At 44.8% G+C, this 24,589-nt stretch overlaps 7 protein-coding genes across 7 annotated transcripts; 2 read left to right on the top strand and 5 right to left on the bottom strand.

Moving 5' to 3' along the window:
* Positions 1-328: 328 nt before the first annotated feature.
* EAE98_000332 (uncharacterized protein) lies at positions 329-2,260 on the bottom strand (the record flags this gene model as incomplete). Its single annotated transcript, XM_038947950.1, is given in 4 exon segments — positions 329-1,313; positions 1,378-1,629; positions 1,648-1,800; positions 1,851-2,260. 4 exon segments carry the CDS (start codon positions 2,258-2,260, stop codon positions 329-331), a joined length of 1,800 nt encoding a protein of 599 aa, XP_038815627.1.
* Positions 2,261-4,430: 2,170 nt separating this feature from the next.
* On the top strand, positions 4,431-5,610 carry EAE98_000331 (uncharacterized protein; the record flags this gene model as incomplete). The annotated part of the gene is made up of 2 exons (XM_038947949.1): positions 4,431-4,438; positions 4,560-5,610. 2 exons carry the CDS (start codon positions 4,431-4,433, stop codon positions 5,608-5,610), a joined length of 1,059 nt encoding a protein of 352 aa, XP_038815626.1.
* A 751-nt stretch (positions 5,611-6,361) lies between these two features.
* Positions 6,362-8,924, bottom strand: EAE98_000330 (uncharacterized protein; the record flags this gene model as incomplete). The annotated part of the gene is made up of 2 exons (XM_038947948.1): positions 7,588-8,924; positions 6,362-7,531 (listed from the first exon to the last, which is right to left on the bottom strand). Exons 1-2 carry the CDS (start codon positions 8,605-8,607, stop codon positions 6,362-6,364), a joined length of 2,190 nt encoding a protein of 729 aa, XP_038815625.1. The 5' UTR covers positions 8,608-8,924.
* Positions 8,925-9,666: 742 nt separating this feature from the next.
* On the bottom strand, positions 9,667-11,574 carry EAE98_000329 (uncharacterized protein; the record flags this gene model as incomplete). Its single annotated transcript, XM_038947947.1, has 4 exons — positions 9,667-10,043; positions 10,233-11,119; positions 11,187-11,346; positions 11,403-11,574. 4 exons carry the CDS (start codon positions 11,572-11,574, stop codon positions 9,667-9,669), a joined length of 1,596 nt encoding a protein of 531 aa, XP_038815624.1.
* A 5,028-nt stretch (positions 11,575-16,602) lies between these two features.
* Positions 16,603-17,912, bottom strand: EAE98_000328 (uncharacterized protein; the record flags this gene model as incomplete). Its single annotated transcript, XM_038947946.1, has 3 exons — positions 16,603-16,661; positions 16,717-17,757; positions 17,813-17,912. 3 exons carry the CDS (start codon positions 17,910-17,912, stop codon positions 16,603-16,605), a joined length of 1,200 nt encoding a protein of 399 aa, XP_038815623.1.
* A 343-nt stretch (positions 17,913-18,255) lies between these two features.
* Positions 18,256-19,808, top strand: EAE98_000327 (uncharacterized protein; the record flags this gene model as incomplete). The annotated part of the gene is made up of 2 exons (XM_038947945.1): positions 18,256-18,345; positions 18,402-19,808. 2 exons carry the CDS (start codon positions 18,256-18,258, stop codon positions 19,806-19,808), a joined length of 1,497 nt encoding a protein of 498 aa, XP_038815622.1.
* Positions 19,809-21,176: 1,368 nt separating this feature from the next.
* Positions 21,177-23,753, bottom strand: EAE98_000326 (uncharacterized protein; the record flags this gene model as incomplete). Its single annotated transcript, XM_038947944.1, has 2 exons — positions 21,177-23,015; positions 23,067-23,753. 2 exons carry the CDS (start codon positions 23,751-23,753, stop codon positions 21,177-21,179), a joined length of 2,526 nt encoding a protein of 841 aa, XP_038815621.1.
* Between the last annotated feature and the right edge of the window lie 836 nt (positions 23,754-24,589).

The following is a 24,589-nucleotide window of genomic DNA, read 5'->3' as shown; positions in this document are numbered from 1 at the left end:
TAATTAAAAATCGGCCCCAAACCACTGGAAGAAATAAATTTACTCTCCCCCTCATTAACAACATCATCTCTAAATCTTCATGCTCATTCACACATTCTCTCTTGCTCGCTCAAGCCGGAATGGCATATAAAGTGGGAAGATAATTATTCGTTTGCAACTTATCAGCAAGTACCAATCTGCTCGAATTGCCAACTTGGAAGACGGGGCGCGGAGCAGACGTCCCTCCAATACACGATAGAGGATACCCACCAACTGAGGCATCATACGTGCCCAGTATACATTGTATCAGTGGGAATTTTGCGGCATCGCTAAGTGTGTCCATGAAAATTTATGAGGGGGCGCCAGAGCCAGCGTCGTCGGTATTGGCGACCCGGGTTTTGTCTGATGAGGAGAGGGATTGGCCGTCGAGATAGAATGTGGTTGCAGAGCTTGCGGTGATGGGAGATACTGTGAGGATCTTCATCTTCAGACCAAAATAGTCTTCGTAAGTTACGTATTGGGATTTATCGGATCCAGAGGCAATGACGAAGGATGGGGTAGCACTAGCCGTAGTGGTGGTGGTAGATGTGGTGGTGGTTGAAGTGGTTGTCGAGACGTAGTCAGTTACGTAAACAGTAACGGCAATAGTTGGTTTGGTAGCCGGTGCAGAGCATGCTGATGAGATAACAGTGCCAGGGTATTTGGTAAGTCCAGCTGGTGTAGCAGCAACTGAGCGCTTTACTGGAGTGACGATGCTATTGGCAATCATGGAAGGAATGAGAGGAGTACCGCTCACTAGATGCACTGCGATGTCGCTTCTTTTCGGAATAGGATTATTGGCTGCAGTAGCAGTAGCTTGGGAGACCACAGTCGATGTAAACGTCGAGGTTATGGTAGTTGATGTTGTAATAGCATCAGTTGCAAAACCGAGCAAGGTGCTGCAATAAGGTTGGAGAGATGAGTAGGAGATCTCGACCGATGCTTGAGCAACAGCGCATGTCTTATCTCCAGATGTCAATCCTGGGTTGGTTGCGTTGGTGTAGGTGTATGACAGCCCAATGAGATAATGATCAGATCCACGGTATTGTCCGACATTGGTTGCGTAGCTAGAATCCCATGCCTCGGAGTAGATGGCACAATAATGGCCTTGTGTATGAGAAAGATCATTGACATAAAGGAGATAAGTATTGAAGAATTGGCAAGTCTTAACTGGACTTCCATCAGATGGAGGATGCTCAAGGTTGTATTTCAATTGTGCGCTACAGTAAGCGGCACAGAGAGATGCATCGAAGGGACCGGTAGAGAAGATTGTTGATCCCATGTACGTATTGCATCTAATGAAAATGTTGGCGACAATTACGAGAATTGTAGAAAGAAATATTTCATCTTATTACTAACCCTTCTAAATCATATCGCGCATTAATAGCAGCATTTCCCAGATATTGTGCATTTCCATAGCCAGGGATAGGAGCAATGCTGTTATTTGTATAACCATTGGATCCAGCAATCACGACTTGAAATTTATCTCTGTGTTGTCCAGAGTTTACGGCATTTTCGGTAGAAACTGGGCCACCCCAGAACACACATTTGATCATTGTAACACTTGGAGGATCCTCGCATGCTGCTCCAGGTTCGACACTTGGATCACGTCTGCATGCATGTTAGTACGTGACTGCAATAACTCTTCCGGTACTCTTTCGAACTAGACATGTAAGCTCACAAATATTAAAGGCCATACATCCGTTGCTGGCAGAGCACTTCAATGCACACAATTCCGAATCATAAGTTTCAAGAGTAGTGAACCCCATATATCCATAGGCACTACACAACTGTTAGATTATATTTCGGTTATGGTGAGTTCTAATATTTACTTGTTGGATGCCTTAAGGTTCTGGAAAGATTGCGTGTATCCAGCTGGAGTAGAAGCAGCGGAGGCAGCATCAGAGAATCCAAGATTGGCTAAAAAACCAGATGGAGAATCAGAAGCGTATGCAGGAGCTCCAGTGGCACCGGCTGGCTGAGCTTGACATGCTGTTCTCTTAACCTTGGGGGCATTGGCAGCATCGCTATTTGCTACAGATTGAGATGCAACAGCTTGAGTGGCAGCAATGATAGCGGTCGAAGCATCGTAGGCGATAGATTGAGCAGTCACGCCAACAGGAGGACCAGTAGTAACTGGATCAGGAGCCGCTTCGACCATAGCGAAATCGATGTCTTGGGGGACTGGGGTTGCAAAAGTCATACCCATTAGGGCAGCAACTGTTACCAAAGAAGACCGCATATTGAATTGGAAGAAGAGTTGATGGATGATCTAGAGAATATGCATGAAAAGATATATTGTGGAAAAGAATTGGGTGGGTTGAAGCATCAATATATAAAATTGTCTTGCTCGTTGTGATAGATAGCAATCGGCCATGCTTCTCTCGCCAATCTCAAAATCCTTTCACCTTCCTGCCGCCCAGGCTTGATGCTGTCATCCATTTTCCCCTCAAAACATGTCAATAATCAGAAATAAACTTCAGCAGTAACGTGCGGGTGGACACAAATCACAGAATGGGCGCCCCGATGAATTTCTCGAAAATTCAACAACTTGAATGTGGAAATGATTGAAACCCATATCGCAAACATTCTCCTCCAATTGAAGCTTTTCATCGTCAAATTGGCCAGACGCCGTATACCTGATAGAGGATGATTTGACGAGTGGTTTTATCTTAGTCTGCTTTACTACTGCACGTGTAGTTTATTACACTTCAAGACTTGAAAAACTCGGTTGCGATTTATGTCTGTCAAGCTAGAATTAAGTATCTGAATCTGGGAACATACTACAAAGACTACACTAACAGCCCGTGGATATGATCGAGCGTGTACGGACAAGGCGGATGGATGGGAATTTTGCAGACAAAAGTTCAAGGAAGTGATGTGGGTGAACTAAAATACCATCCAAGCTGCTCGTACAGTGAAAATAGAAACAAGCGATTCCGCTTCCCAAAAAGGAAAGGAGCTTTACCGGCAAAGCGGGGGGGGGGGGGGGGGGGGGGTAGAATAAAATCTCTACTATAATGGCGGAGGCACACTAGCACGCTCCTAGACTTAGGTCCTAGATGCCACTGTCAGTGATAAGAGAGGCATATCGGTATCGTGCGTCAACCGTCAATTTTGACAGACGCAAAGTTTCATATGACTGGAGCGTGGAACTGTGAAGAAATCCCCACTGAAGCAATCGTCAATGGACTTCCTGAATTTAGTAAGGCCACCACGCTTCCCATCCTTCTATCGAGACTGGCTCGACTGGACAACAAATCAATAGTCTTATCCTCGATAGGAAATGGTAGTGGAAATGGCAGCGGCTTGTCAAGAGAATAATTGCAACTCAACCATGTGAAGATAAGTTCGCATGGTCCCCTCAGTTGAACCTAGTGAGTTAGATCACTTTACCCCTGAGCGTACCCGGCTAACAATCATACATAATAGACGGCTCTCGTTAGTAGTCGACTAGAAAATATCAGCTCGCAGTACAGAGTATGTTTCTCGAGAAGAGGTTTTGCAAAAGGGTGACGGATCACCTCTTGAGCAATGAATTTGATGGGTCCGCGGAATATACCACATAAGCAATGGTATTATCACGTTTTTCCATAGCAATCGCGAGGATCACCACCTCTTATGTAGAATGCGGGGATCCGGAATAGGCATCTCAATAATCTGTGGTATACGTATCACACTGAGTTGTTACAAATCTTCTTATTATAAACCTCTCTCTTCTGGCACAATTATTCTTCCATGCAAATTTCAAGACTATAACAGATAGCACCGATTCAATATCCCACAAAAGAGTGAATACCACCACCTGTCGCATAGAGTGTAAAAATACAATGACCCAATTGATCAACATAAGTTAAGCGAAGATTCTCCCCATTCTAAGCATGGAACATCCAAAAGCAGCGCCACCGTAAGCCTGACGCGCCTCAAGCTTCCAAACACCACATCATCAATACCCCATCCATCCATCCATCCATCTCATCTAAGGAAATATCCTAACAAATTCCAAAATCTCAATGCCTCTCTGTCCCCAATGCAACGCGATCGATCTCACAGACTCGCATGCCGATATCCTACTCGGTTCATACGATTCCCTGTTCGAGAAAAGTCGTCTGATGATTGATCCTACTCCTACTCCTACTCCTACTTCTTCTTCAAGTCATTGTGAAGCATGTCTCTATTTCACAACTATTCTCCATCATTCATCTCGCTACGCGAATTCGCGAGAGGAATTGGGAGATAGGATTATTTTTCTGTATATGCATTGTTTGGATATGAGGGATGTGGAGAGACTGGATAGGAAGGGGTGGGGGAGTATGGAGATGCGGTTTGATGTTTGTGCGGGAGCAGATTATGCGGGGGGGGGGGACGGTTGGATAATGAGGAGAAGGGATTACCGGTTGATCGGGTGAAGAATGTTCCGGTGAGTTTGGGTGCTGAAAATGGGCTTGAGGGGGTTGGGAATTGGATGAGGGATTGTGGGTTGGATCATGAGATTTGTCGGGCTGGACGGCACGTGGAGGGTTTACTTTAGGACTCGTTAGGATATCAAGTGATGTTGAAGAAGCTCCAGTGCTTATTGAGACTTTTGGGTTAGCATCTATAGATTATCTCTCATTGAGCGCTCGTTCGTTTGTGGGGACGGAGGACACCAGGGAGGATCCTACGCTGGAAAATCTCTCTATCTTAGAAACAACGGGGAATTCCTTAGATACCACTTCACTTCCTAAAGCCTTTACAGATGCATTCACCATTACCCGACGCCTAGGATTTGAATACATCTACATCGTCGCTCTCTGTCACGTGTCAGACGATCCCCTCGATCTTATATCAATCTTCGCCCAAGCAACTCTCCTTCTTTCCGCTGATAACGTAAGTTCTCCCACAGATGGCTTAATCCAAGATCGAGCAATTTTCAATTCTCCTCCCCTTGGTACCAACAAAGACCGTCATCTCCGTCTAAGCTGTCTTCGCAATCACGCCGATCTCGGTTCCTCTCCTCTTTCGACATCCGGCTGGGCATTTATTGAACGGGTCCTCGCTCCGAGAGTGTTGCATTTCACTAAACGTCAGTTGATTTGGGAGTGCTCTGATGGATGGAACTTCGAAGCGTCGAATGTGGAAGATGCGCAATATGGGAGTGGGATGATCAGAGGAACGTATCAGAAAAAACTGACGCAGCCCTACATCACGGAATATCTTTCTCGAGGAGCTAGAAATGTCTCAAACCCCAGTCCACAGGATACCACTCAGACATCGACTCTCAACGACTATGCACAGAGATTAGAAGTCTGGTACCAACTCATCGACACCATCTCCCGCACCACCTTTCCCTCTCACCTCGCTAAATCCAACGCACTCTCGCTCCTCACAAAAATCATAGATAATAACACATTCGGCACAAACCCCTCTAGAATCTTCACCACAAATATCGCATGCGGACTTGCATGGAGCCGCGTAAACGCACTGCTAACACCAAATCGTGACGCCCATGCCCCAAGCTGGAGTTGGGAGAGTGTACAGAGATCGATTTCCCACACGTACACGAGCTATGCCCCTTCCATCCTTCATGTACACTCGACCCACGCATCCTAGATAGATAAACACATCCCGCATCTTCTTTCCCACGATTCCCATTCCCATTCCTCATCCACCTATCCATCCTCTTCCCTCCCCGTTGCCCATCCCCATCCCCATCCCACATCTCCCTCTCTCGAGTGCAAAGCGTCCCTCACCAGCATCCTCCACCTATACGCGCACTTCGCGCCCCACTTCCCAAAATACACAATCCATCTCGTGCTCGACCAATCCCCCCTCTTCGACTGTCCATGCTGCCGCTGCGGTCCCCGACGCGACGCGCGGCAAGAATCCGGAATGCAGGAATTGGAAGAGAGGAAGCTTCATTACTTCGCAATGTATGGAGCGGGCGATCTCGATGTGGAAGTGGGAGAGGCGGATTAGTGGAAAGTGAGTAGGTGTGCGGATATGCTGGTTTTGAGAATGCTGGATGCGAGGGGGGAGATGGGGAGGGGTGATGGAGATGCAGATGCAGATGAAGGGGTTGCTGCACAGAGAGAAAAGATTGGGGGGGTGGTGGAATGGCTTTGTATGAGAGAGTGGGATTGGTGAGATTGAGTTTGACGAGTTATGAGAAGAATGCTGAGGATGAAGCGTCCATGCAGGAGAAATTCGATGGGGTGGGATGGGATCGGAAAACTATCAGGTTGGTTTGAAAGATGTTAGATTTTCCTGAGATGCAGGAATACGTCATATGATACACATCACTTCAATTTAATCTAATCTTCAACCCCTTCCTACTCCAATCCAAAATATGAACAAAGTCAACTTAAATCCCCCCCTTAACGTAATAATCCACCGGATACCCCAACCAATCACACTGATCCAAATCCGCAAAATCCTCCACCCTCCCCGGCCAATCAATCACCATCATACTCCCCTTCTCCCCACCCACACCGACCTCCTTCCACCTCCCCACCCCCTTCACCCCCTTCTGCACAGTCGCATACCCTCTACTCTCCAAGAACCCCTCATCAGGATTCGGATTCCCGGTCCTTACAAACGCCCCAAAATACGCCACACTCAACTGGACACTCCACCAGTCCTCCTGATCTCTAAACTTCAAGCCCGTATTAAACGCGCCAAACACCCACGGCATATCCGCGCCATGAAATCGAAAATACGGCAAATGCGGATTCCCATCCGGATACCCCGGCGAAGACGGCGGTCCCCCGAGTCCATTCGGATCATAGCCCGCAACCGTGCGTCCCATCTCGTAGAAGTAGCTTGATTTGAAGACGCCATTTTTCGAGCCGGCATACACGGTCGCTTGGTCCACACAGCGGAAATCTTTATCCGTGGCGACGCGCTGCGACACGTTGAAGGCGTCGAGCGTGAGGTTTCCCGTGTCGTAGAAGGGGAAGAGGCCGCTGTCGATGATGGATTGAGCGTAAGATGTGGATATACCGAGGGAAGTCGCGATGCCGGAGACTTCGGATGTGACGGGGGTGGACGGGTAGTTGGTGCCGATGGATGCACCGTCGTTGGCAGTGATGCCGAAGATCACATCGACGTGAGCGGTGCTTCCATTGCGATTCACAAGGTCGAGTTCAGCTGTATTGACATAGTGACCATCCTGAACAACATAACGCGCCTCAGAGCCGACCGCAACCAAATCTAGAGCGGGCACATTCTTCAAACACGCAATTTGGACAGACAAGCTAGACTGGTTACAACCCGCTGCTAGGAAAATGTTTTGGCCGGCGAGAGCATAGGATTCGGGGATGGTGAGATATGAGGAGTAGGTAGTTGCATAGTCACTGGTAAGACCAAGGTCGACGCCACCACCCAGATTGGACATGGCGACTGCTCCTTGGAATTTGCCAATTGCGGGTGGCGAGCCCAGAAGTGTGCGGACAGATCCTGCACCAGCGGATTCTCCTATGATGGTGATTCTTTTTGGATCCCCTCCAAAAGCAGCAATGTTCTTTACTGTCCACTGATATTGTGTTAGCCCCCGTAAATGAACTGTAACAATTAGATGTGCCACTTTACCTCCAGGGCATTGATTTGGTCCGCAATCCCATAATTTCCCGTAATGTTCGTCCCAGGAATCGCCAGGAACCCCAAAACAGAAAGTCTATAATTAACATTCACCACAACAATATCCTCTCTACTCGCCAAATCCCCCCCATCACTCAACTGATCAGCACCACTACCTCCAACAAACCCACCACCATGGATCCAAAACATAACCGGCCTCAAATCCTTCGACGATTTCGCCTTGGGAATGTACGGAGTTTGGATGTTGAGAAACAAACAATCCTCGCTCCCACTCGAAGATTGTGGACACTGTGCACCATACGCGGTGGCTGGAATCGTTTTCCCAGTCGGCGAGTACGGGGTGGAATAGACGAATCGCTCAGCCGGATTCGCATACGGAATCCCGAGAAAGCGGAAAGATTTCTGGTTGCGGAATCCAATGTATGTATTCCCGCCCGCGGCAAGAGAAACCTCATTGGCGTTTGTAGCAACCGCGGTTCCGGGTTGACTTTCTTCGCTAGACTGTGTACAAAGAACCGGTAGCTTTGCATTACCAGAGGGAGACTTCGGGAAGCTCAATCCGTGAGCTGCATCGTAGGAAATCACTCCATTATTAATTATGTATAGCTGAGAAGACGACGAGCGACCACGATAAGCTTGATATGAAAGCGGGAGGAGAAAATCAGATGTATGGCTCTTAATAGCGCTACTGCTGAGTAGCGTTTCATTCAATGCCTCACACGCTGCGGGTGCATCTTTAGGGGAGTGAGGATCCAGAAGAATAAAGCCCAGGTGATTTACATCATCAGAAGCATTAAGATTATTCTGATACAAAAGCGTCAACGAGGTATCAGAATTCGAAAGTGCCGATACATGTTGGAATACCACAGAGACGAGGAAAGAAAGATATTGAAGACGTGAAAACACAAACATCGTGAGAAGCCTTAACCAACTCAACCCACGGGATAGCATCGCATCTTGTACCTCCCAAATCGCCTCTCCACAATCGCCTCTCCACATACTTAGCTTCATCGATTGTATTTAGCCAAGATCCTCCGTGAAGATTTTCGATTGTCGTAACCCAGTTTCCTCGACTCATTCATCCCAGCAATATCATGGAATAATCCGCTTCGCCACTCGGAGTCTTCGCGCTGCAAGATTAAACTGGAGATATACTTTATCCGGTCATGCCGGTGTGCTAAAGATCAACCATTTGCGCGGGGTAACACGATAAAGTTCATCCAATTCCATTTCCCCGCTATTTACATTCAACCGGTGAAAAGTGGTTGACGGCTATTTGAATGAGCGATTCCGCAAGGAATCCCTAACATCGGGATAAATCTTCAAATTTTTACACCGCCAGAATTATCAATATATTAAAGTTATAAAGTCCGCCTCCGCAGCAGTAGCTTTCGGAGAGAGTGTATGAAACATCAATTTCTTTTCGTCGATATATACCAGCCTTGAAATCCTGCTCACATAGCTTTGTATCTTGTTTTTGTTACATTGTCACAATTTTAAGTAAAGGTAAGAGCACCAGAGACGAGGTTAGTGCTTACTAATCAAACCTTTGGTGGGATGTTAGACTGTATTGTGATCATGGAGGAGTGTTCCAAGACCCAATCCAGTTTACAAAGGAGTATCTCACTCATACTTCAATCTCCCTCAATTCATCACATGAAGCAAACATTGAATAGTATACAATGAGCAGAAAATTCATATCCAGATATTCTTCTCATGCAGTGGTATTTTTAAGTCTAAATACATCATCTCCCCCCAATTCTCCCTCCTACCACTCCTTCTCCACCATCTTTTTGGTATCGCCAATATCGTATGGAACTTTGCATGCAAATGGTATCTCAACTCCACTCTCTCTATCTATGTCAAAAAATCGCCAAAAAATGTCAAAAGTCGCAAGGACATATCATGATATCAGTAAGGCCTGCCTCCCCGCTACAATGTCCATGTCCCCGAACCCCTTTTCCCTCACAGTCTATCAATCCGTCATGAAAATAGCAAAATTGCTGCGTCGAGAAAAGAATGCAAAAACGCAATAAAAACACAAAATCAAATCAAAAACAGCGTGTACATCTAGGCGAAGTGTCCTCCTCTCTTCTTGGCATGTTGATGCTCGTGCAAATGTCTTCTTCTGGCAACGCCACTTGCAGTTGCAGTTGTGGTTGCAGTTGTAGTTGCAGTCGCGGTAACAGTAATAGTAACATCTTCTTGGACCCAGACTACTTCATCAACTTCTACCTTTTCGTTAAGTGGGGAGATGGCGGTGGTTGTTGAGTAAGAGGTCGAATAGAAAGATGCCGACGAGGTAGTGAGAAGAGTAGTTGCTGAGCTTGAAACTGCTGCAGTTGCATCTGTGGCGGCAGTAGATGAGCTAGAGTCTGAATATGAAACTCCGGATTCGACGGCTGCGAAAACACCACCTGGTACGTAGGTTTGTCCGAGAGAAGCGACTGTAAAACCGGAGGGTCAATAATTGCCTAACAGAGAAGATTTTTGGAGAACGGGAAGTTGAAATTAGATTAGGAAATAGGAAATAGAACGGGTGCACAAAAAAACGAAGGTGAGTGTTGACATCGAAAAACAATATTAGGCATGATAGTTGTAATGATAATCATAAACAGTGAGATTAGTAGGCTTACCAATGGTTGATCCGGCCGAGTGGGAAAGAGTTGGGACGACGGCTGATGGGATAGTTGTAGTAGTCGCACTTGATCCTTTGCCAGATGAAGTTCCGTATGCTGCTGATGTTGTTTTGGCGGTAGTGGCTGCGCCAGTCATAGCAGTAGCTGGAGCGGGTCCTGCTTGCACGGCGCAGTTTCCGGGAAGCGTCGCCATAGGTCCAACAACATCATCATTCTCCAAGGCCGATGGAAGTGTAAGGTTGCAAGATCCATAAACACTTGCGTCCTGGATATCAAAGATTGCACAATCACTAATTTCTCCGGAAAGGTTTGTGCAGGTGTCGACAGCTTCTTGCAAAAATTCTTCGTCCCAGCCCATGATGAAGTCTCCGTGGTATCCGTAACCAGTTGGATCACCGTTAGAAAGCATGAACTCTCCAGCAATACCGTTGAAGGCATAGGTATCCCAGATAGTTTCATAAAAGAGCGAGACGAGACGAGTATCGAACCCCTCTGGGCAAGTACCAGTCATGACTTGATCAGGATACGCCATGTGGGATTTTCCATCTGGTGCAGTTACTCCTGCGGTCTCATTCCAGCATGATGGGAACATGAGTTCCATTCGGACACCACTGACGCAGTTTGCATCAAGATAAGCCTTATCTGGCAAGAAATGACGGTAAAGAGATCCTTCGGGTTCGTTTTTTGGATAGTTCAAGCAGTTGAAGCCAAGAGCAGCTTGTCGAAGGAAATCTTGGGTGTCATATGGAGACGTGCTGGCCCAGGATGATTTGTCAACATCAGGAACAGCATAATCGGAGAAGTTACGGAGATCAGTATTTCCTGCAATCATGGCAAAGTCTCTGGGGAAAGCCTTTACGTTATCTCCATAGAGAAGGTAATACCTGTCGTAAAACATTAGCCACATCATTTCCGGTCAGTTTCCAAGCAAATAATAAAGATCCGACTTACGCAAGCATACCCCCCACTTGTTCAACTAATTGGTACTGCCCAGTAGCATCATCACGGAAATAGAGTGAGGGAGTCCAGTATGCAGATTTATCTTGAGAAACTTCACATGAAGTACAGTTTCCGGCCATTAAATCATCGTAGCCCGCAGACTCTCCAAATCCTATTCGCCATATCAAATCAGTATTCCCCTTGCCAGATGGATCATTGCCAACATACCGCTAGATCCATGAATAACATGTGCATGCGAAGAAACGGTCCCAGGATTGACTAAGGGATCAATTCTTGCCAGCCCACTTCGAGCTCTACATGGCATACGCCAGAAAGCATCAACACTGCTAGCCAACCCCGCCAAGACGGCTGCCTTTTCAACGAAAGAGTGTCCGCGCATTTTGAATATATGTATCCAAAAATCGATATCGAATTTAGTTTAGTTTATTTTGTTTCAGTGACGTTATGTAAATGATTACTCCAAGCAATGAAGAACCACAAAAGAATGTGCAGAACGAAGGATTTAAAAATCGGAAACGTTCTTGGGAAGTGGTTGAGTATTTGGTTGTAGTTATTGTTTTTTATCCTAGTCGAAGGATTTGTTGGTATTGTTGATATTCCGGTCGGAAATTGGCGCAGCGACAACAGGATTCCTTAAATCAAATCGCTCGATTGTAGATGATTCACTTTAAATCACAACAAGATTTTTCCTCTCCAATGAATATTGAATCAATAAATCCAATGAATATCTTTTCTTTTCCCCTAGGATGCAGGGTTGGTGATTTCGTAGAGTTTGCGACCTGGAGTCGTTGATGAATAACCTCGAATTCGAAATTCCTTCGTCCAACCTCACTACAAACAAACAATTTTCTGACGGCGCAGAATGGTACGGGTATGCGTAAAGAGATGTCGAAGTGCGATGCGATATGATGAAAGTCCAAAACGATTGTCCCAAAGCAAAGAATGGTATTGTATGCACACAAGGATTCTCGGGACGTGTACCTTGCCACGAACGAGAGTCGATAAAGTGAAAGGTTAAGGAGCGTGAAGTATGTTTCTGGAAGAGAAAGAATGTAATTGTCGATACAGACGACAGTGGGCTTTGGACGGTGGAGAACGAGGCAAGAAACAAAAAGTGGAAGGCGATGGAAAAAACGTGGAGGAGGAGGGATATAATAAAAAGGAAAGAAAGGGTAGGGAGGGGGGGAGGGACGAAGGGGTGGGTGGAAATGGACTAGGCCGGATTGAGTACTTTGGTAGAGGAAGAAGAGTGGAAGGATTCATTACCCAAGTCTCACGTCTCAAGGCGACCGACCCATAGCACGAGATCTTTTACACGTTACGAGCGAGCGTACGAAAATCCCCACTCACGATGCCAAGGATAGAGTGGACAAGATTGGCCAAGGTGGGTAGAGTGAGGGATTTGGAAGGGGGGAGGGGGGAGGGGAGGGGGGAAGGGGGGATGAAGAGGACGAGGATTGAGAGATTGAGAGATTGAGAGATTGGAGAGAATTACTTTTACCTAGGTAGGTCCAGAGCAGATGAATACAGAGTAAATTGAATGAGTGGATGAACGAATGAATGATTCACGAATTGAGTACCTAATGAGTATCTACCTAGGTAATGAGTAATGACCAACTGATGAGCATGAGATGAACAGATCCCAAGTCCCAAAACGGCGAAACCATTCAAATTACACAGTAGATACCTAGTCGCCCGTGACTAACACGAACGGATGGATCCGGCACTTTTTGGCTTTTTGACACTGTATAATTATAATTATATATACTCGTATATATAAATATATATATATATATATAAGTTACGATGAGACTACGAGACTACTTTTACTTTAAACTATTAATGAGTAAGAATAAATAGAAAAGTAAGATCTTGTAAATTACGTGTGTGTGCATCCATCCTTTCTTTTCCTCTCTTTCTCTCTTCCTCTCTTCCTTTTCGATCCTCAGATTTGATAACCTTGTGCAGGAATTGGATCATTGGTTATGCGGAGAAGTTATGCGTCGGTGGTGAATTGATTGATTGCAGTACGTACTGTCGATGGAAAAGCTGGAAAGAAAGTAGGGGTAATAGTCATTGCATAGGTAGGTACATGTTACAAACATCCAATGAGAGAGGAATGGATCCTGCATAGATAGTTGTGATAGGATACCATTTTATCAATCTGTACTTTGTATATACTAGGTATCCATCCAAACCTTTGGGACTGATCATTCACACCCTCCCCTCCCAAAGTTCAATTTCGCGCGGTTCTCTCTTCCCTTCTTCTCTGCTTTCTTTTTCCCTCCTCTCATCCTTGACATGCAAACGCCATCCCAAGCACTCCGTACTCCGTAGAAAATGTAATTGGATTGTACGGAGTAGCACATGGGAATGGATGGACATGATTCAATTGGACCAAAAGGAACGATGGGCACCAGATGGAATTAGTTTGGACCCCTTCCCTTGCCTGCTCTTAGCGCATCCATCCTTGGTGTGAGACCCATCGGCTAAGCATGCTGGACTAAAAGGATGATGGACGATTTTCAGGGGGAAACCGGAAAAACGCCTCGCACTGCATAAACCGCTTGGGCGTCGGCGTCCTGAGATTAATTTGGATCTCCATCCGTAAAATTGTATGGAGATGGGTGTCATCGTATTTTCATCTCGAGAGAAATGCCTTCTCCATTTTATGTATCGCTTCCGATGACGATACCGAAGACGTGGTGTATGTTAATACGAGAAACACTTGACAGAATAGATGTGCGTCTTTTGGTTTCTCTTTCTGCGGAGGCCGTCGCCCGTATTGTGTGCTATTAGATGAGTAGACAAGAACACAAAGAGAATCCAAATGATAATCCACAGAATCACAAACCATTAAATTTTACCTATCGATAAGAACCCTCTATGCTGGTGGCGTCCTACTGGTGTACCGCAATTCAACATGAAACGATCCTCAAGACCAATCACCTCCCAAAGCAAGCCAGATCATCCCGTCGTTCTTCGCACAGACTGCACTCTTTCAGGATTAGTGTGAAGTGAGTACCGACATACCGACATGGTACGGAGTACCTTTCGAAGATTACTTATCATTTATTATTTATGATTTTCCCTTTTCCCTTTTCCCTTTTCCCTTCTACCTTCCATCTTCTACCCAGATAAACTCTTACTTACAATCTGAATAAACATTTCATTCACTCACACGCTAGCTTACTTACATTTGATCTTGTAATTACAAAGTCCATCCAGATTCCATTGGCGCAGCATCTCATTCAATTGTTCAAACATTCAATTTCCTTGGCAGACAAACAAAACGATCTTCAGCCTCTCTCCCAATTCTCCATTCTTTCTTTACATTCCATTCCAGTGATTCCACGCTTTCTTTTCGCGCAAGTCAGTCATCATATGCCGTGTTTCCGCTGTACCTACTTTCCTTTCCTCCGTTTGCTTTACTTTGCTTTGCTTTATTACTTTGCTGCACAGCACTGCATCGGCCCACACCGGCGCTTGCAAACTTGCAAAACAACCCCCTTTCCTTAACATATTTGACATACCTTGATACTATAAAAAATATTCTCACCGTAATAATAACTACTAGGTAAATACCTAATAAATACCTAATAAATACCTACATAGCAAGAAACAACCCAACCCAACACAACAAACCCACCAAACCTTTCATTTGATCTCCCTACCTCCCTATCCCCCAAATTCAATCAACCCTTCATTCCCTCCCTCCCGTTCATCTGAAATTTCATCTGAAATCTCATCTGAAATCTCATCTGAAATTTCATCTGAAATCTCATCTGAAATCTCATAATCATCCTCGCAAATATTCTCTCAATTGGAAAGGAAAGTCAAAGAAGATCAACGTCACAGTCAACCTTGGAAAGTCACAGTCACAACAGGAGCCAAGCCTCTCTACTCTGCTCTGCTCACCTGCAAACAACTACGATACTGTACTGTGTGATAAATGGACTGAGAATCTTTTCCCAGACTATTATATCATGTCATATCAAATCATATCATATTATTAATATACTAGGTAGTCAGTCCACCAGTCTCTATCAATTTATCTGTCTGTAGTCTTTATTAGAGTAATAAAATGTTCCATCATCTACCTTATTCATCTCTCACTTACCACCTCCCACCTCCCACCTACCTTCGAAGCATACCTAGTACCAATATAATTACTCAGTATACAGAAAACATCAGTCATCAATCAATCATTCATTATCCAACACTTTCCACACCCGACTCCCAAGACACACACACACACACACACAGTCTCTCTCTCTCTCTCTCTCTCTCTCTCTCTCTCTCTCTCTCTCTCTCTCTCTCTCTCTCCCCTCAAAAACTTCACATGTCAAGAATCAAGATGGATGATACCGGTATCCCTGAACAGGAATAAGATACGTAAAAGTAAAAAATAGTACTGGAAATTACTCTGTCATTACCGTACTCCGTCATTACCTAAAACCCCCCTAAACCCTACCCTACCACCAAACATCCACCCCACCACCAAAATCCCTCAACCCATGATGACCGAAATTGCCAAGCGTTTATATTATATGCACGAAATCCGTCCACAACAGAGTCCAAACGACCAGGGTACACCTATTTTGGAGATACAGAGGAAATGAACAAACATCTCATATATTTCATCCATTCTCCATTTTACGTCTTAAGCTTTTGACTCCCGTGTTCATCATCGTCATTTTAAATTGTTTGTAGCCTGTGAAACAGTCACTTCAACTCAAACACACACTCCAATTCAGTCGATGTTTGCACGCTTCACGTTAGGCTGTGTAGGATAGAGGGTGCATCATCAACATGCATCATACGCAATTCATACGTGTTGGAGGGGCACGATAATGCAACCATTAGGCAGGTAGGTAAGAAGAGGGGAGATTGGTGCTAGGTCGCCATCCCATCGGCCCATGTTGGTGGGATGATGCATGATTCCTTCATGGACAACTATTCTGGGCCGACCCCAGATTACCTACTACACGCGACTAACAACAATTGTCCCCAGCTCTTGGTTGCCTTCACCTCAGAGACCACTGGGCAGAGCAATCGCGACGTTTGTGACCATTCCTTCAGATCTATCAGGAGACGAACAGGCCAAGGAGGGGGCGAAGCATAGCAATGTCCATATTGATTACATCAAATTAGTAAATCTTGGAATTCGTGCCTTATCTAAAAGCTTTCCTCTTGTCACTCAATGGAGGAAATTGCTTGTGAATTTGTGTCAATCTGTTTTCTATATTCAACATGTTAGCTTAGTGCACTTAGATGGCGGACACGGAACATACTCACTTTATTGGACATGTCCCGTTTCCTCCACGCAAGTTGTTTTCTTGACGTGCTTATGAAGCACCGTCCTTTTCTTCATTTATCTTCCCTCGACTAAATTAGGCTAAACAAATTAAGTAAGGAGATCCGCAACATTCATTGGCATCTCATCGATTTGAGTAGAGTAGTACACTGTTTCAAACATATTAGCACTGCGCGGCAGGATTCAAGGAGAGGAAGTACTTACACTCAATATCTCTCAAAATCCTAACATCTTCACTGGTTACGAAATTGATCGCAACACCCTTTCTTCCGAATCTACCACTTCGACCAATGCGATGAATATAGTTCTCACGGTTGACTGGTAAGTCATAATTGATGACCAATGAAACTTGTTGAACATCAATTCCACGAGCCCAAACATCTGTAGAGATCAACACTCTAGAATTTCCTTGGCGGAAATCTTGCATAATGCTATCTCTTTCCTTCTGAGGCATCTCTCCGTGCATAGAGGATACAGTAAAGTTGGCCTCGCGCATCTTATCGGTCAACCAATCAACCTTTCTTCTTGTGTTGCAAAAGATTACGGCTTGTGTAATAGTGAGGGTATCGTATAAATCGCAAAGTGTATCGAATTTCCAATCTTCTTTCTCCACGGCAATAAAGTATTGTTTTAAACCTTCCAAAGTCAACTCATCACGCTTGACAAGAATACGGACAGGGTCGGTCATAAATTTCGTAGTCATGTCGAGAACATCGTATGGGAGGGTAGCGGAAACGACAACGACTTGTGTCGCTGGAGGGAGGTAACGGTAGACGTCGTAAATCTGCTCTCTGAATCCGCGGTTCAACAACTCATCGGCTTCATCAAGAACCAACATCTTGATATGACGAGTGCGAAGATTTCGTCGACGAATCATATCAGCAACACGACCTGGTGTTCCGGAAACAATATGTTGTCCATAATCTAGCTTGCGGATATCCTCTCCAACATTGGTACCTCCAATACAAGCGTGACATTGTACATTCATGTAGTCTCCCAAAGCCATGACAACGGATTGAATTTGAGTCGCAAGTTCTCGAGTTGGTGATAGAACCAAGGCTTGAGTTTCGCGGACAGCTGTATCGATGACTTGGAGCATACTGATAGAGAAGGTTGCAGTTTTACCAGTACCAGATTGGGCTTGAGCAATAGTATCGCGACCTTTGCAAATTTGGACAATCGCACGGGATTGAACAGCTGAAGGGGATTCGTAACCATATGCATAGATACCACGGAGTAAATTCTCTATCTGACTGTAAGCCTGATGACCATATCAATATCCATATACACATAAACATACCCTTGAGATGCATGTCCTGGAAAGTTGGCGCGACGGTAACATCTGCAGAAGTTGTAAACTCCATGCGATCATCCATCTTTCTATCAATTCCTTCGGCCATGATAGCGGTTTAGTTTTATCTTTTCGTATTGAGATTGAGGTCGATGATTGAAATCCCAAAGTTATCTCTTAGAAAGTCATTGAGGTTTCTCCGCCTCCAGATGCGACAAAGCTCTGAAATTTTAGCGTCAAAAATTAAAGTTAGCGGCCGTGTGTGGATTCACGCGAATTGATTGGTTGGCGCAAAAAGTTCAAGAGCCTGAACTAGAATCATCAAAAACAACCTGGACATCTATCTATCTATCTATCCATCGTGTTGTTGATTTTCCTCTATCAATCTTATCAACCTCCCACGGCAGGAACAAGATCACAATCAAAGGTCGACTTGACACGGATCCTTCAAAATGATATTAGAAGAGCAAAGATTCCTCCATGAGGATCTTGAAAGGCTTGAACAAGGTATCGCTGATAGAGTAGCTGAAGATCCAAAGCAGGTAAGAATTGAAGATATTTGCCTTTCTTCAATCAACCATTCTAACCTATTATCAAGGTTCGGGAACGATTGAATCGAGATCATCAAATCGGGCACTTCCTAGACCGAATTCAAGATCAGTCCAAACGTTTACTGGACATATACAAAGATGTGGATGGAGTACGAAGCAAAGAAATTCAATCCATATCGACGGGCGAACCACTAGAAGAATTTTACAAACAGCTTGGGGAAATCAAGGGTTTCCATCAAAGATACCCGAATGAACCTGTTGAGAATCTCGAAAAGGCTTACAAGAAGAAAGCACCTATGGAAGGGGAGACTGCTACATCAGAAATCGACAACATGTTCACAGGAGAGGAGGCATTTGGACGATTCCTAGATCTCACTACCATTCACGAATTATTCTTAAATCTCCCTAATATCAAACGTCTTTCCTATCTACAATATCTGGACAATTTCGATTCGTTCGCGCCTCCAACATGTCCCGTGAAACGCCCAGATAAGATGACCGATCAATACTTCGCGTACGTTGGGGAGCTAGCAAACTATCTGGAAAGCTTCATGCGCCGAACAAGGCCATTGGAGAATTTGGATAAATTGTTTGCGAGCGTTGAGGAAGATTTCGAAAAGGCATGGAAAGATAATGATGTTCCTGGATGGAAACTGGAGATTACAGCACCCGTGAATGGATCAAGTGCATCTGGAATATGGTGCGCAGATTGTGAGAAGGAGTTCAAGAATGAAAACGTATACAAGGGTCATCTACCAGGAAAGAAGCACGTTCGAGCCGCAGAAGCGCGAGCAGCGCGAATGGCCGAAACAGGAGAGGACAGCAATGGTGCCATACAACCAACATCATCCACAGCTCGCCTGAAGGAACGTGCAATAGCGGACCGAGAATACAGAGTAAGGCGTCTCGCTGCTGCTATGACACAAGAGAGAAGTGACACAAGAGTCAACGTCGAACGAAAGCAAGGCATGACCGAACGTGAACGACAAATGGAGCTTGATGCCTTATTTGCCGAGTCATCATCTGCAACACCTCGAGATGGAGATTCAGACAGCGAGTCAGACAGTGATGACAAGGTCTACAACCCATTGAAGCTGCCGTTGGCCTGGGATGGTAAACCTATTCCTTTCTGGCTTTACAAACTCCATGGACTCGGTGTTGAGTTCAAGTGTGAGATTTGTGGAAATTATGTTTACATGGGCAGAAGAGCTTTTGATAAGCATTTCAATGAGGCTCGTCACATTTATGGTTTGAAGTGCTTGGGCATTACGAATACCACATTATTCCGCGAGATCACTGGAATTGAAGACGCGTTGAAGCTGTGGGATAAATTGCAAAGGGAAAAGAAGAAGGGAAAGACCGAAGAAACTGGTGTTGTTCAAATGGAGGATGCAGAGGGAAATGTTATGCCTGAGAAGGTTTACTACGATTTACAAAAGCAAGGCTTGCTATAGGCAATGGATTAATGGCGTCAGTTAGGGGTGTATAATAAGAATGCATGTATCATACCCATTACAAAGGAGATCACGAGATGTATCACTTCACAATGAACAATTTTGTCTGTTCCGATGTTACATCGTCCCGGCGTAAAAACCCTTGCTCTTTCTAAGGAGCAGTACGAGCAAACGGTCCTCGCCGATGCAGGATATTGAAAATGGGCAACTTAGTACCAGTGATGCTATCAAGTACTAGCACCATTGAATTAGCACTGGTACTATGGTCTGGATTACCAAGACCTCCAGACTTGCATTAATCTCCTACATTTCATACAGAACACAATACTGCATCAACTTGCACACCGATTTTTTCGTATTTCTGATACCTAATTCCTCTTCGTCACTTTAGTATACTTCCACCGATTTTCCACACACAATTCTTTTCCCCTTCTGAACCTCAACACGTTCCGATTCTATCACGTCCCCTGCGGCCTCGGGTAGATATTACCTGTAATATCCTTCCGCTTGACTGAGGATCTCATTCGTATACCCAGTTCTTACTTTAGTGAAGCGAGCGCTGCCAATTTTTTTTATTTTTTTTTGGTACATAACTGCGATCATAAATTGCCTCTTGTTCTTCGGATATGCAATGTATTGGTGATAGTATTTCGATGTATACAGGATCGCGTTTATGTAAAGAATATGGATCTCATTTCAACCATGCGTTCAAAGTGCTGCAAGATTGAAGCATAGAGATTTCACGAGACGTGCCGAATAGAGATTTGTGTAATATAATCATGCACGCAAAATTTGTGTATCCTTATCATTCTGTAACATGAGGCGTACAAATTGTTTTATATTCTCATTGTTTGTTTTGTGTTGAGCCAGTTTTCTAGATGCGCTGGTGTGCTGGGTGTTGTTGTTCGTCTTCAATTCTTAGAGGACAGAAGGGCGGGAATGAGTATTTTATAAGTATTTTAACTTCACGTGGATGAGATCCTGCTGCTGTTCCATCTATGAGATTCGGACGAGGCTGACATTCGCGTTTTATAATTCATTGGACTAGTAAGTTCCATGCGCAAAGGTGTTGCATTTATGCATGTGTATCAAAATTTGTTTGCCATGTTCGTAAAATCATTCCCTTCAGATTGTATTTAGAGTCTTATTTTATCTAAGGCTGGTGCATTTTGGTTTTGCTATTCTGATTCATCTTCAACATCATCGCTGAAAGATTTGCAATTTCGACCATCGCAATATCGATCTTAGATCCAACGCAAGCTTCAAGTCAAGCCCACCACATAATCGAATGAAAAAACAACGCTCCCATAAGTAATCAATCCCCATTAGTAACTCCCCCAAGAGCAATGCCTCTCAACATCGTGTTCCTCATGTCACCCTGAACATCTTTCGCATTCTTCCCGAGTCATTTTCCTCGACACATTGTCCACAGCCACATCCAGCATCGCTGAACCACTTCATCAAATTTATACGAGCAATCATTCTTTTGTGACTCATGGCCCCATCTTCCGATTGTCCAATGGCTAATTTAGGCTGTTTTTCAATCTCCTCGGGGCTGTAACCGCCCATAGGGTCACCCACATAGCAGATCGTCAACTCCTCGCCTGCCTTGATATCTCTATTGGCCCTGCAATTCACACTACTACTTCCAGGTTTAAGCACCTCCTGGTTTGGTCCGTCTCCAGCCAGGAGTGCCGATATGTCCTGAGCTCCGTTCAAACATGTACCATTCCACATCACGTTATATCTGCAACTATGGTTGAAGAACGAATAGCTAGGACTGATTACGATCAAGTGCGCCGTTGTAGGTCCCGACTTGGGCGTGCGAATGGAACGGAATGATTCATCCAATTGGAGACCAGGAATGTCAATTATGCTATTGTTAGCGTTGTTCAACATGCGCCAGTATATTGTCTGGATCAGCTCCGGAGTCCAGATGTTTGCCAGAAACTTGGTTTTGCCTTCATGTATCTTCTTGACTGGAGAAAAAATATCAATGCCGAGATCACTTAGAATGCGGGTAGGTGCGACTATGTTCTCATGATAGGACCAATTTTGGCCATGAATAGCTTGTTCGTCATCACTGGCGTAATTGGCTGTCAACCTCGCCAGCAGCGGATGTTGCAAGGGGTTTTTCTGAGGAGTCGAATCTTTTGACCAGCCAGGTGTGCTTAGAACGATACACATGACGCGCAAAAACATCCTAGGATCCCATTCAGTTTGAGAAGCGCCAGTTTTGTAGAGCCAGGTGAAATCGATACCACACTGAATCTTATGATAACCTCCGATGGCAAGATCATGACAGCCTTTGGAGCAGAACGATATGTTACATCCGCATGATGGTCGACAAATCTGGATTGGTTGTACAAAAGGGGGAGCCAGGTGGGCATGACATGCATCGCAAAATTGTCCAGTGGAAGGCGGAATATTTGAAACGCATGTGTATGACTTATCAACTAAAATTGATTCTCCTTCTTCGATGTCGCGTGTGGCGAAAATACCCAGGGGTCCAACATCTGCGTTCTTAGGAAGATCAGAAAGTGATCTAGATTTTGATGCTATACCCGGAGATCCGAAGATCACAGGTCGGACTTCTGCATTGAGAGAGCCAAATGTAGAGTTGACTTTTCTGACCAAGCGGGGTGTTCGGACAAAAAGCTTTGGAGCCATCCACGGGTATTTTTTCTGATATATCAATCCTGATCGACTCCCTGCAACGGTATTGTCATCAGGCCCATCCTTGGCCTCTTCCAATATTTCTTCATGTCTATTCTGGAAAGATGCAAACAACAATGCTTGAAGATCGAGTAATTCAAAATCACCTGGAAAATCCTCCAGACCAAGTTTGACCACCGTCAAGCCATCCCAAAATGCTGCACAATGCAGTAATCCTTGGACCAAGCAACGATAAGTTTGAAGATACATCGATTGTAGTTCGTCAATAATTATGCCTGTCGAGCTGGTGTAAAGGCGAGTCGCAACAGCTGTGTATACTAAGCGAGAGAGCTCGGATTGTTGAGGAGTGATGGTTTGAAGACCAGCCTTGATGAGAATAAGAGCGCGATAGGCGTAATGGGACGAGGTGTCCTTAAAAGCAAGTGTGGCGTCAAGATTAGCAAGATCGATGTAAATGAAGGGATCATGTGGCGCAATGGTCATGTCATGAATAAGTGCCTTGCGGTAGAGTATGAGACCATCGAGCTGATTCTGTTGATTCAATGATTAGTTACCATATTTAACGTTCTGTGCGAAACTTGCCTTTTTCTGAAGTTCGATGGATTTCTCAGTGATGAGATCAAATTCACATGTTCCAGTCCACTCGTGGCGAATTTTAAACTTTTCGGCGTCTCCTTCGATGGTGCTAGGTACGTATTCCATCTGAGAGTCTTCAGTCACAGCAGGGCAGCTAGCGCTATGTATGGCTTCGATTGGATCAACTGAGACTGTAGGAGCCGTGTCAGGATTGAAAGAAGAGGATGTCATTGCTTCAGTGAGTTCTGGTTCTGTAAAGGCCATTGATAAGATATCCTCCGCGGCTTTCTCAGGCGATTCAGTGTCTGTCGAGTCCAGCGGCGGGTGCAATTCCTTTGCGGGGTGTCCGTCGACTACTTCGATGCGATCAACTCCTGGCTTTTCAAGTGCCTCCTTGTTCTTTTCAAGTCCCGGTTCGCTTCCAGGAACGAGTTCAAGAGCGGTATCTTTCCATAATGGGGAAGCAAGTTTGATCACCTCCTCAGGCTTTGCCTTGCACTTAGGAGTAGGCTCTTCATCATAAAGCGACGCAAATATTGAAGCCACTTTTCTCTTGAATTTCTCGGGGTCCAAGGCTCGAATAACGAGGGGAGGGGGACTTGACATAATGGCTTCATGTTCAGATGGAGAGGTAGGAGGAGTGTCGATGAAGTCAACTTTGTTAGGAGATAGTGGAATGGTGGTCTCGGACATTGTTTAAATAATTTCCGTTAGAAATGATGTGGTGGGAGTGAATTTTTAGATGATCAAATGACCAAATAATGAAGAATAGTCGTTATGTTTGCTAATAATATTTGAGTGGAAAAGATAATTTAGATAGTTGGAGTAAACCTATATAGAAAGGGATTAGATATGGCTCATAAGAGAAATGCAAGACAGTGTTTTAAGGTAGCAAACAACGAAAGAAATATTATCAATACAAATACACCATGAAAGTAGGTGTTTGTGACTAACCGTCTGTTTGTAATATGAAGCGAGGGAGCTGCAGAACGCAGGCATCTGCTGGCCAACAGGCAAAAGCCGATGGGAGTAACAAAACAATAAGTGTCAAGAGGTTTAGAAATCGAAGAATTGAATGGTGCAATGCTAAGGATGAAGACGACGGTGAGGATTTGGGTATTTCGAGATGTGGACTGGTAGTGATTATTTGGATTGAGTATGGTAAGATATGAGTGAGAATAGGTGCTCAAGTAGTTCTTCTGTGTCGAAGACTCCTGGGTGTTGGAATGTGGTTTTTCCTTCTTCGAGACTTATGCTCTCTCAGGATGAAAGCCGATCCTTAAATAGAGGCTTGGGAGATTTTTGAGAGGAGGGAGGAGGGGAAGAAAGTGGGGTTGAAGAAAACCACTAGAATCTTGATTCACCTTGATCAGCACAGTGACTGAATCCCCGCTATTTCGGCTGCGATGGTGTTGACAATGGTGACAGCAATATTAAGCATAGACCCAAAGGACAACAGCAAGACATGAGTTGAAGTTATTGGCATTATCAAGAACTGCTTGGGAGACGATATATATGAAATGCTAGTA

The sequence above is a fragment of the Botrytis deweyae genome (assembly GCF_014898535.1).
Source record: "Botrytis deweyae strain B1 chromosome Unknown BDEW_001, whole genome shotgun sequence".
Taxonomy (NCBI): domain Eukaryota; kingdom Fungi; phylum Ascomycota; class Leotiomycetes; order Helotiales; family Sclerotiniaceae; genus Botrytis; species Botrytis deweyae.
The sequence above is the reverse complement of the archived record's forward strand: the minus strand, read 5'-3'. Positions and strand labels throughout refer to the sequence as shown.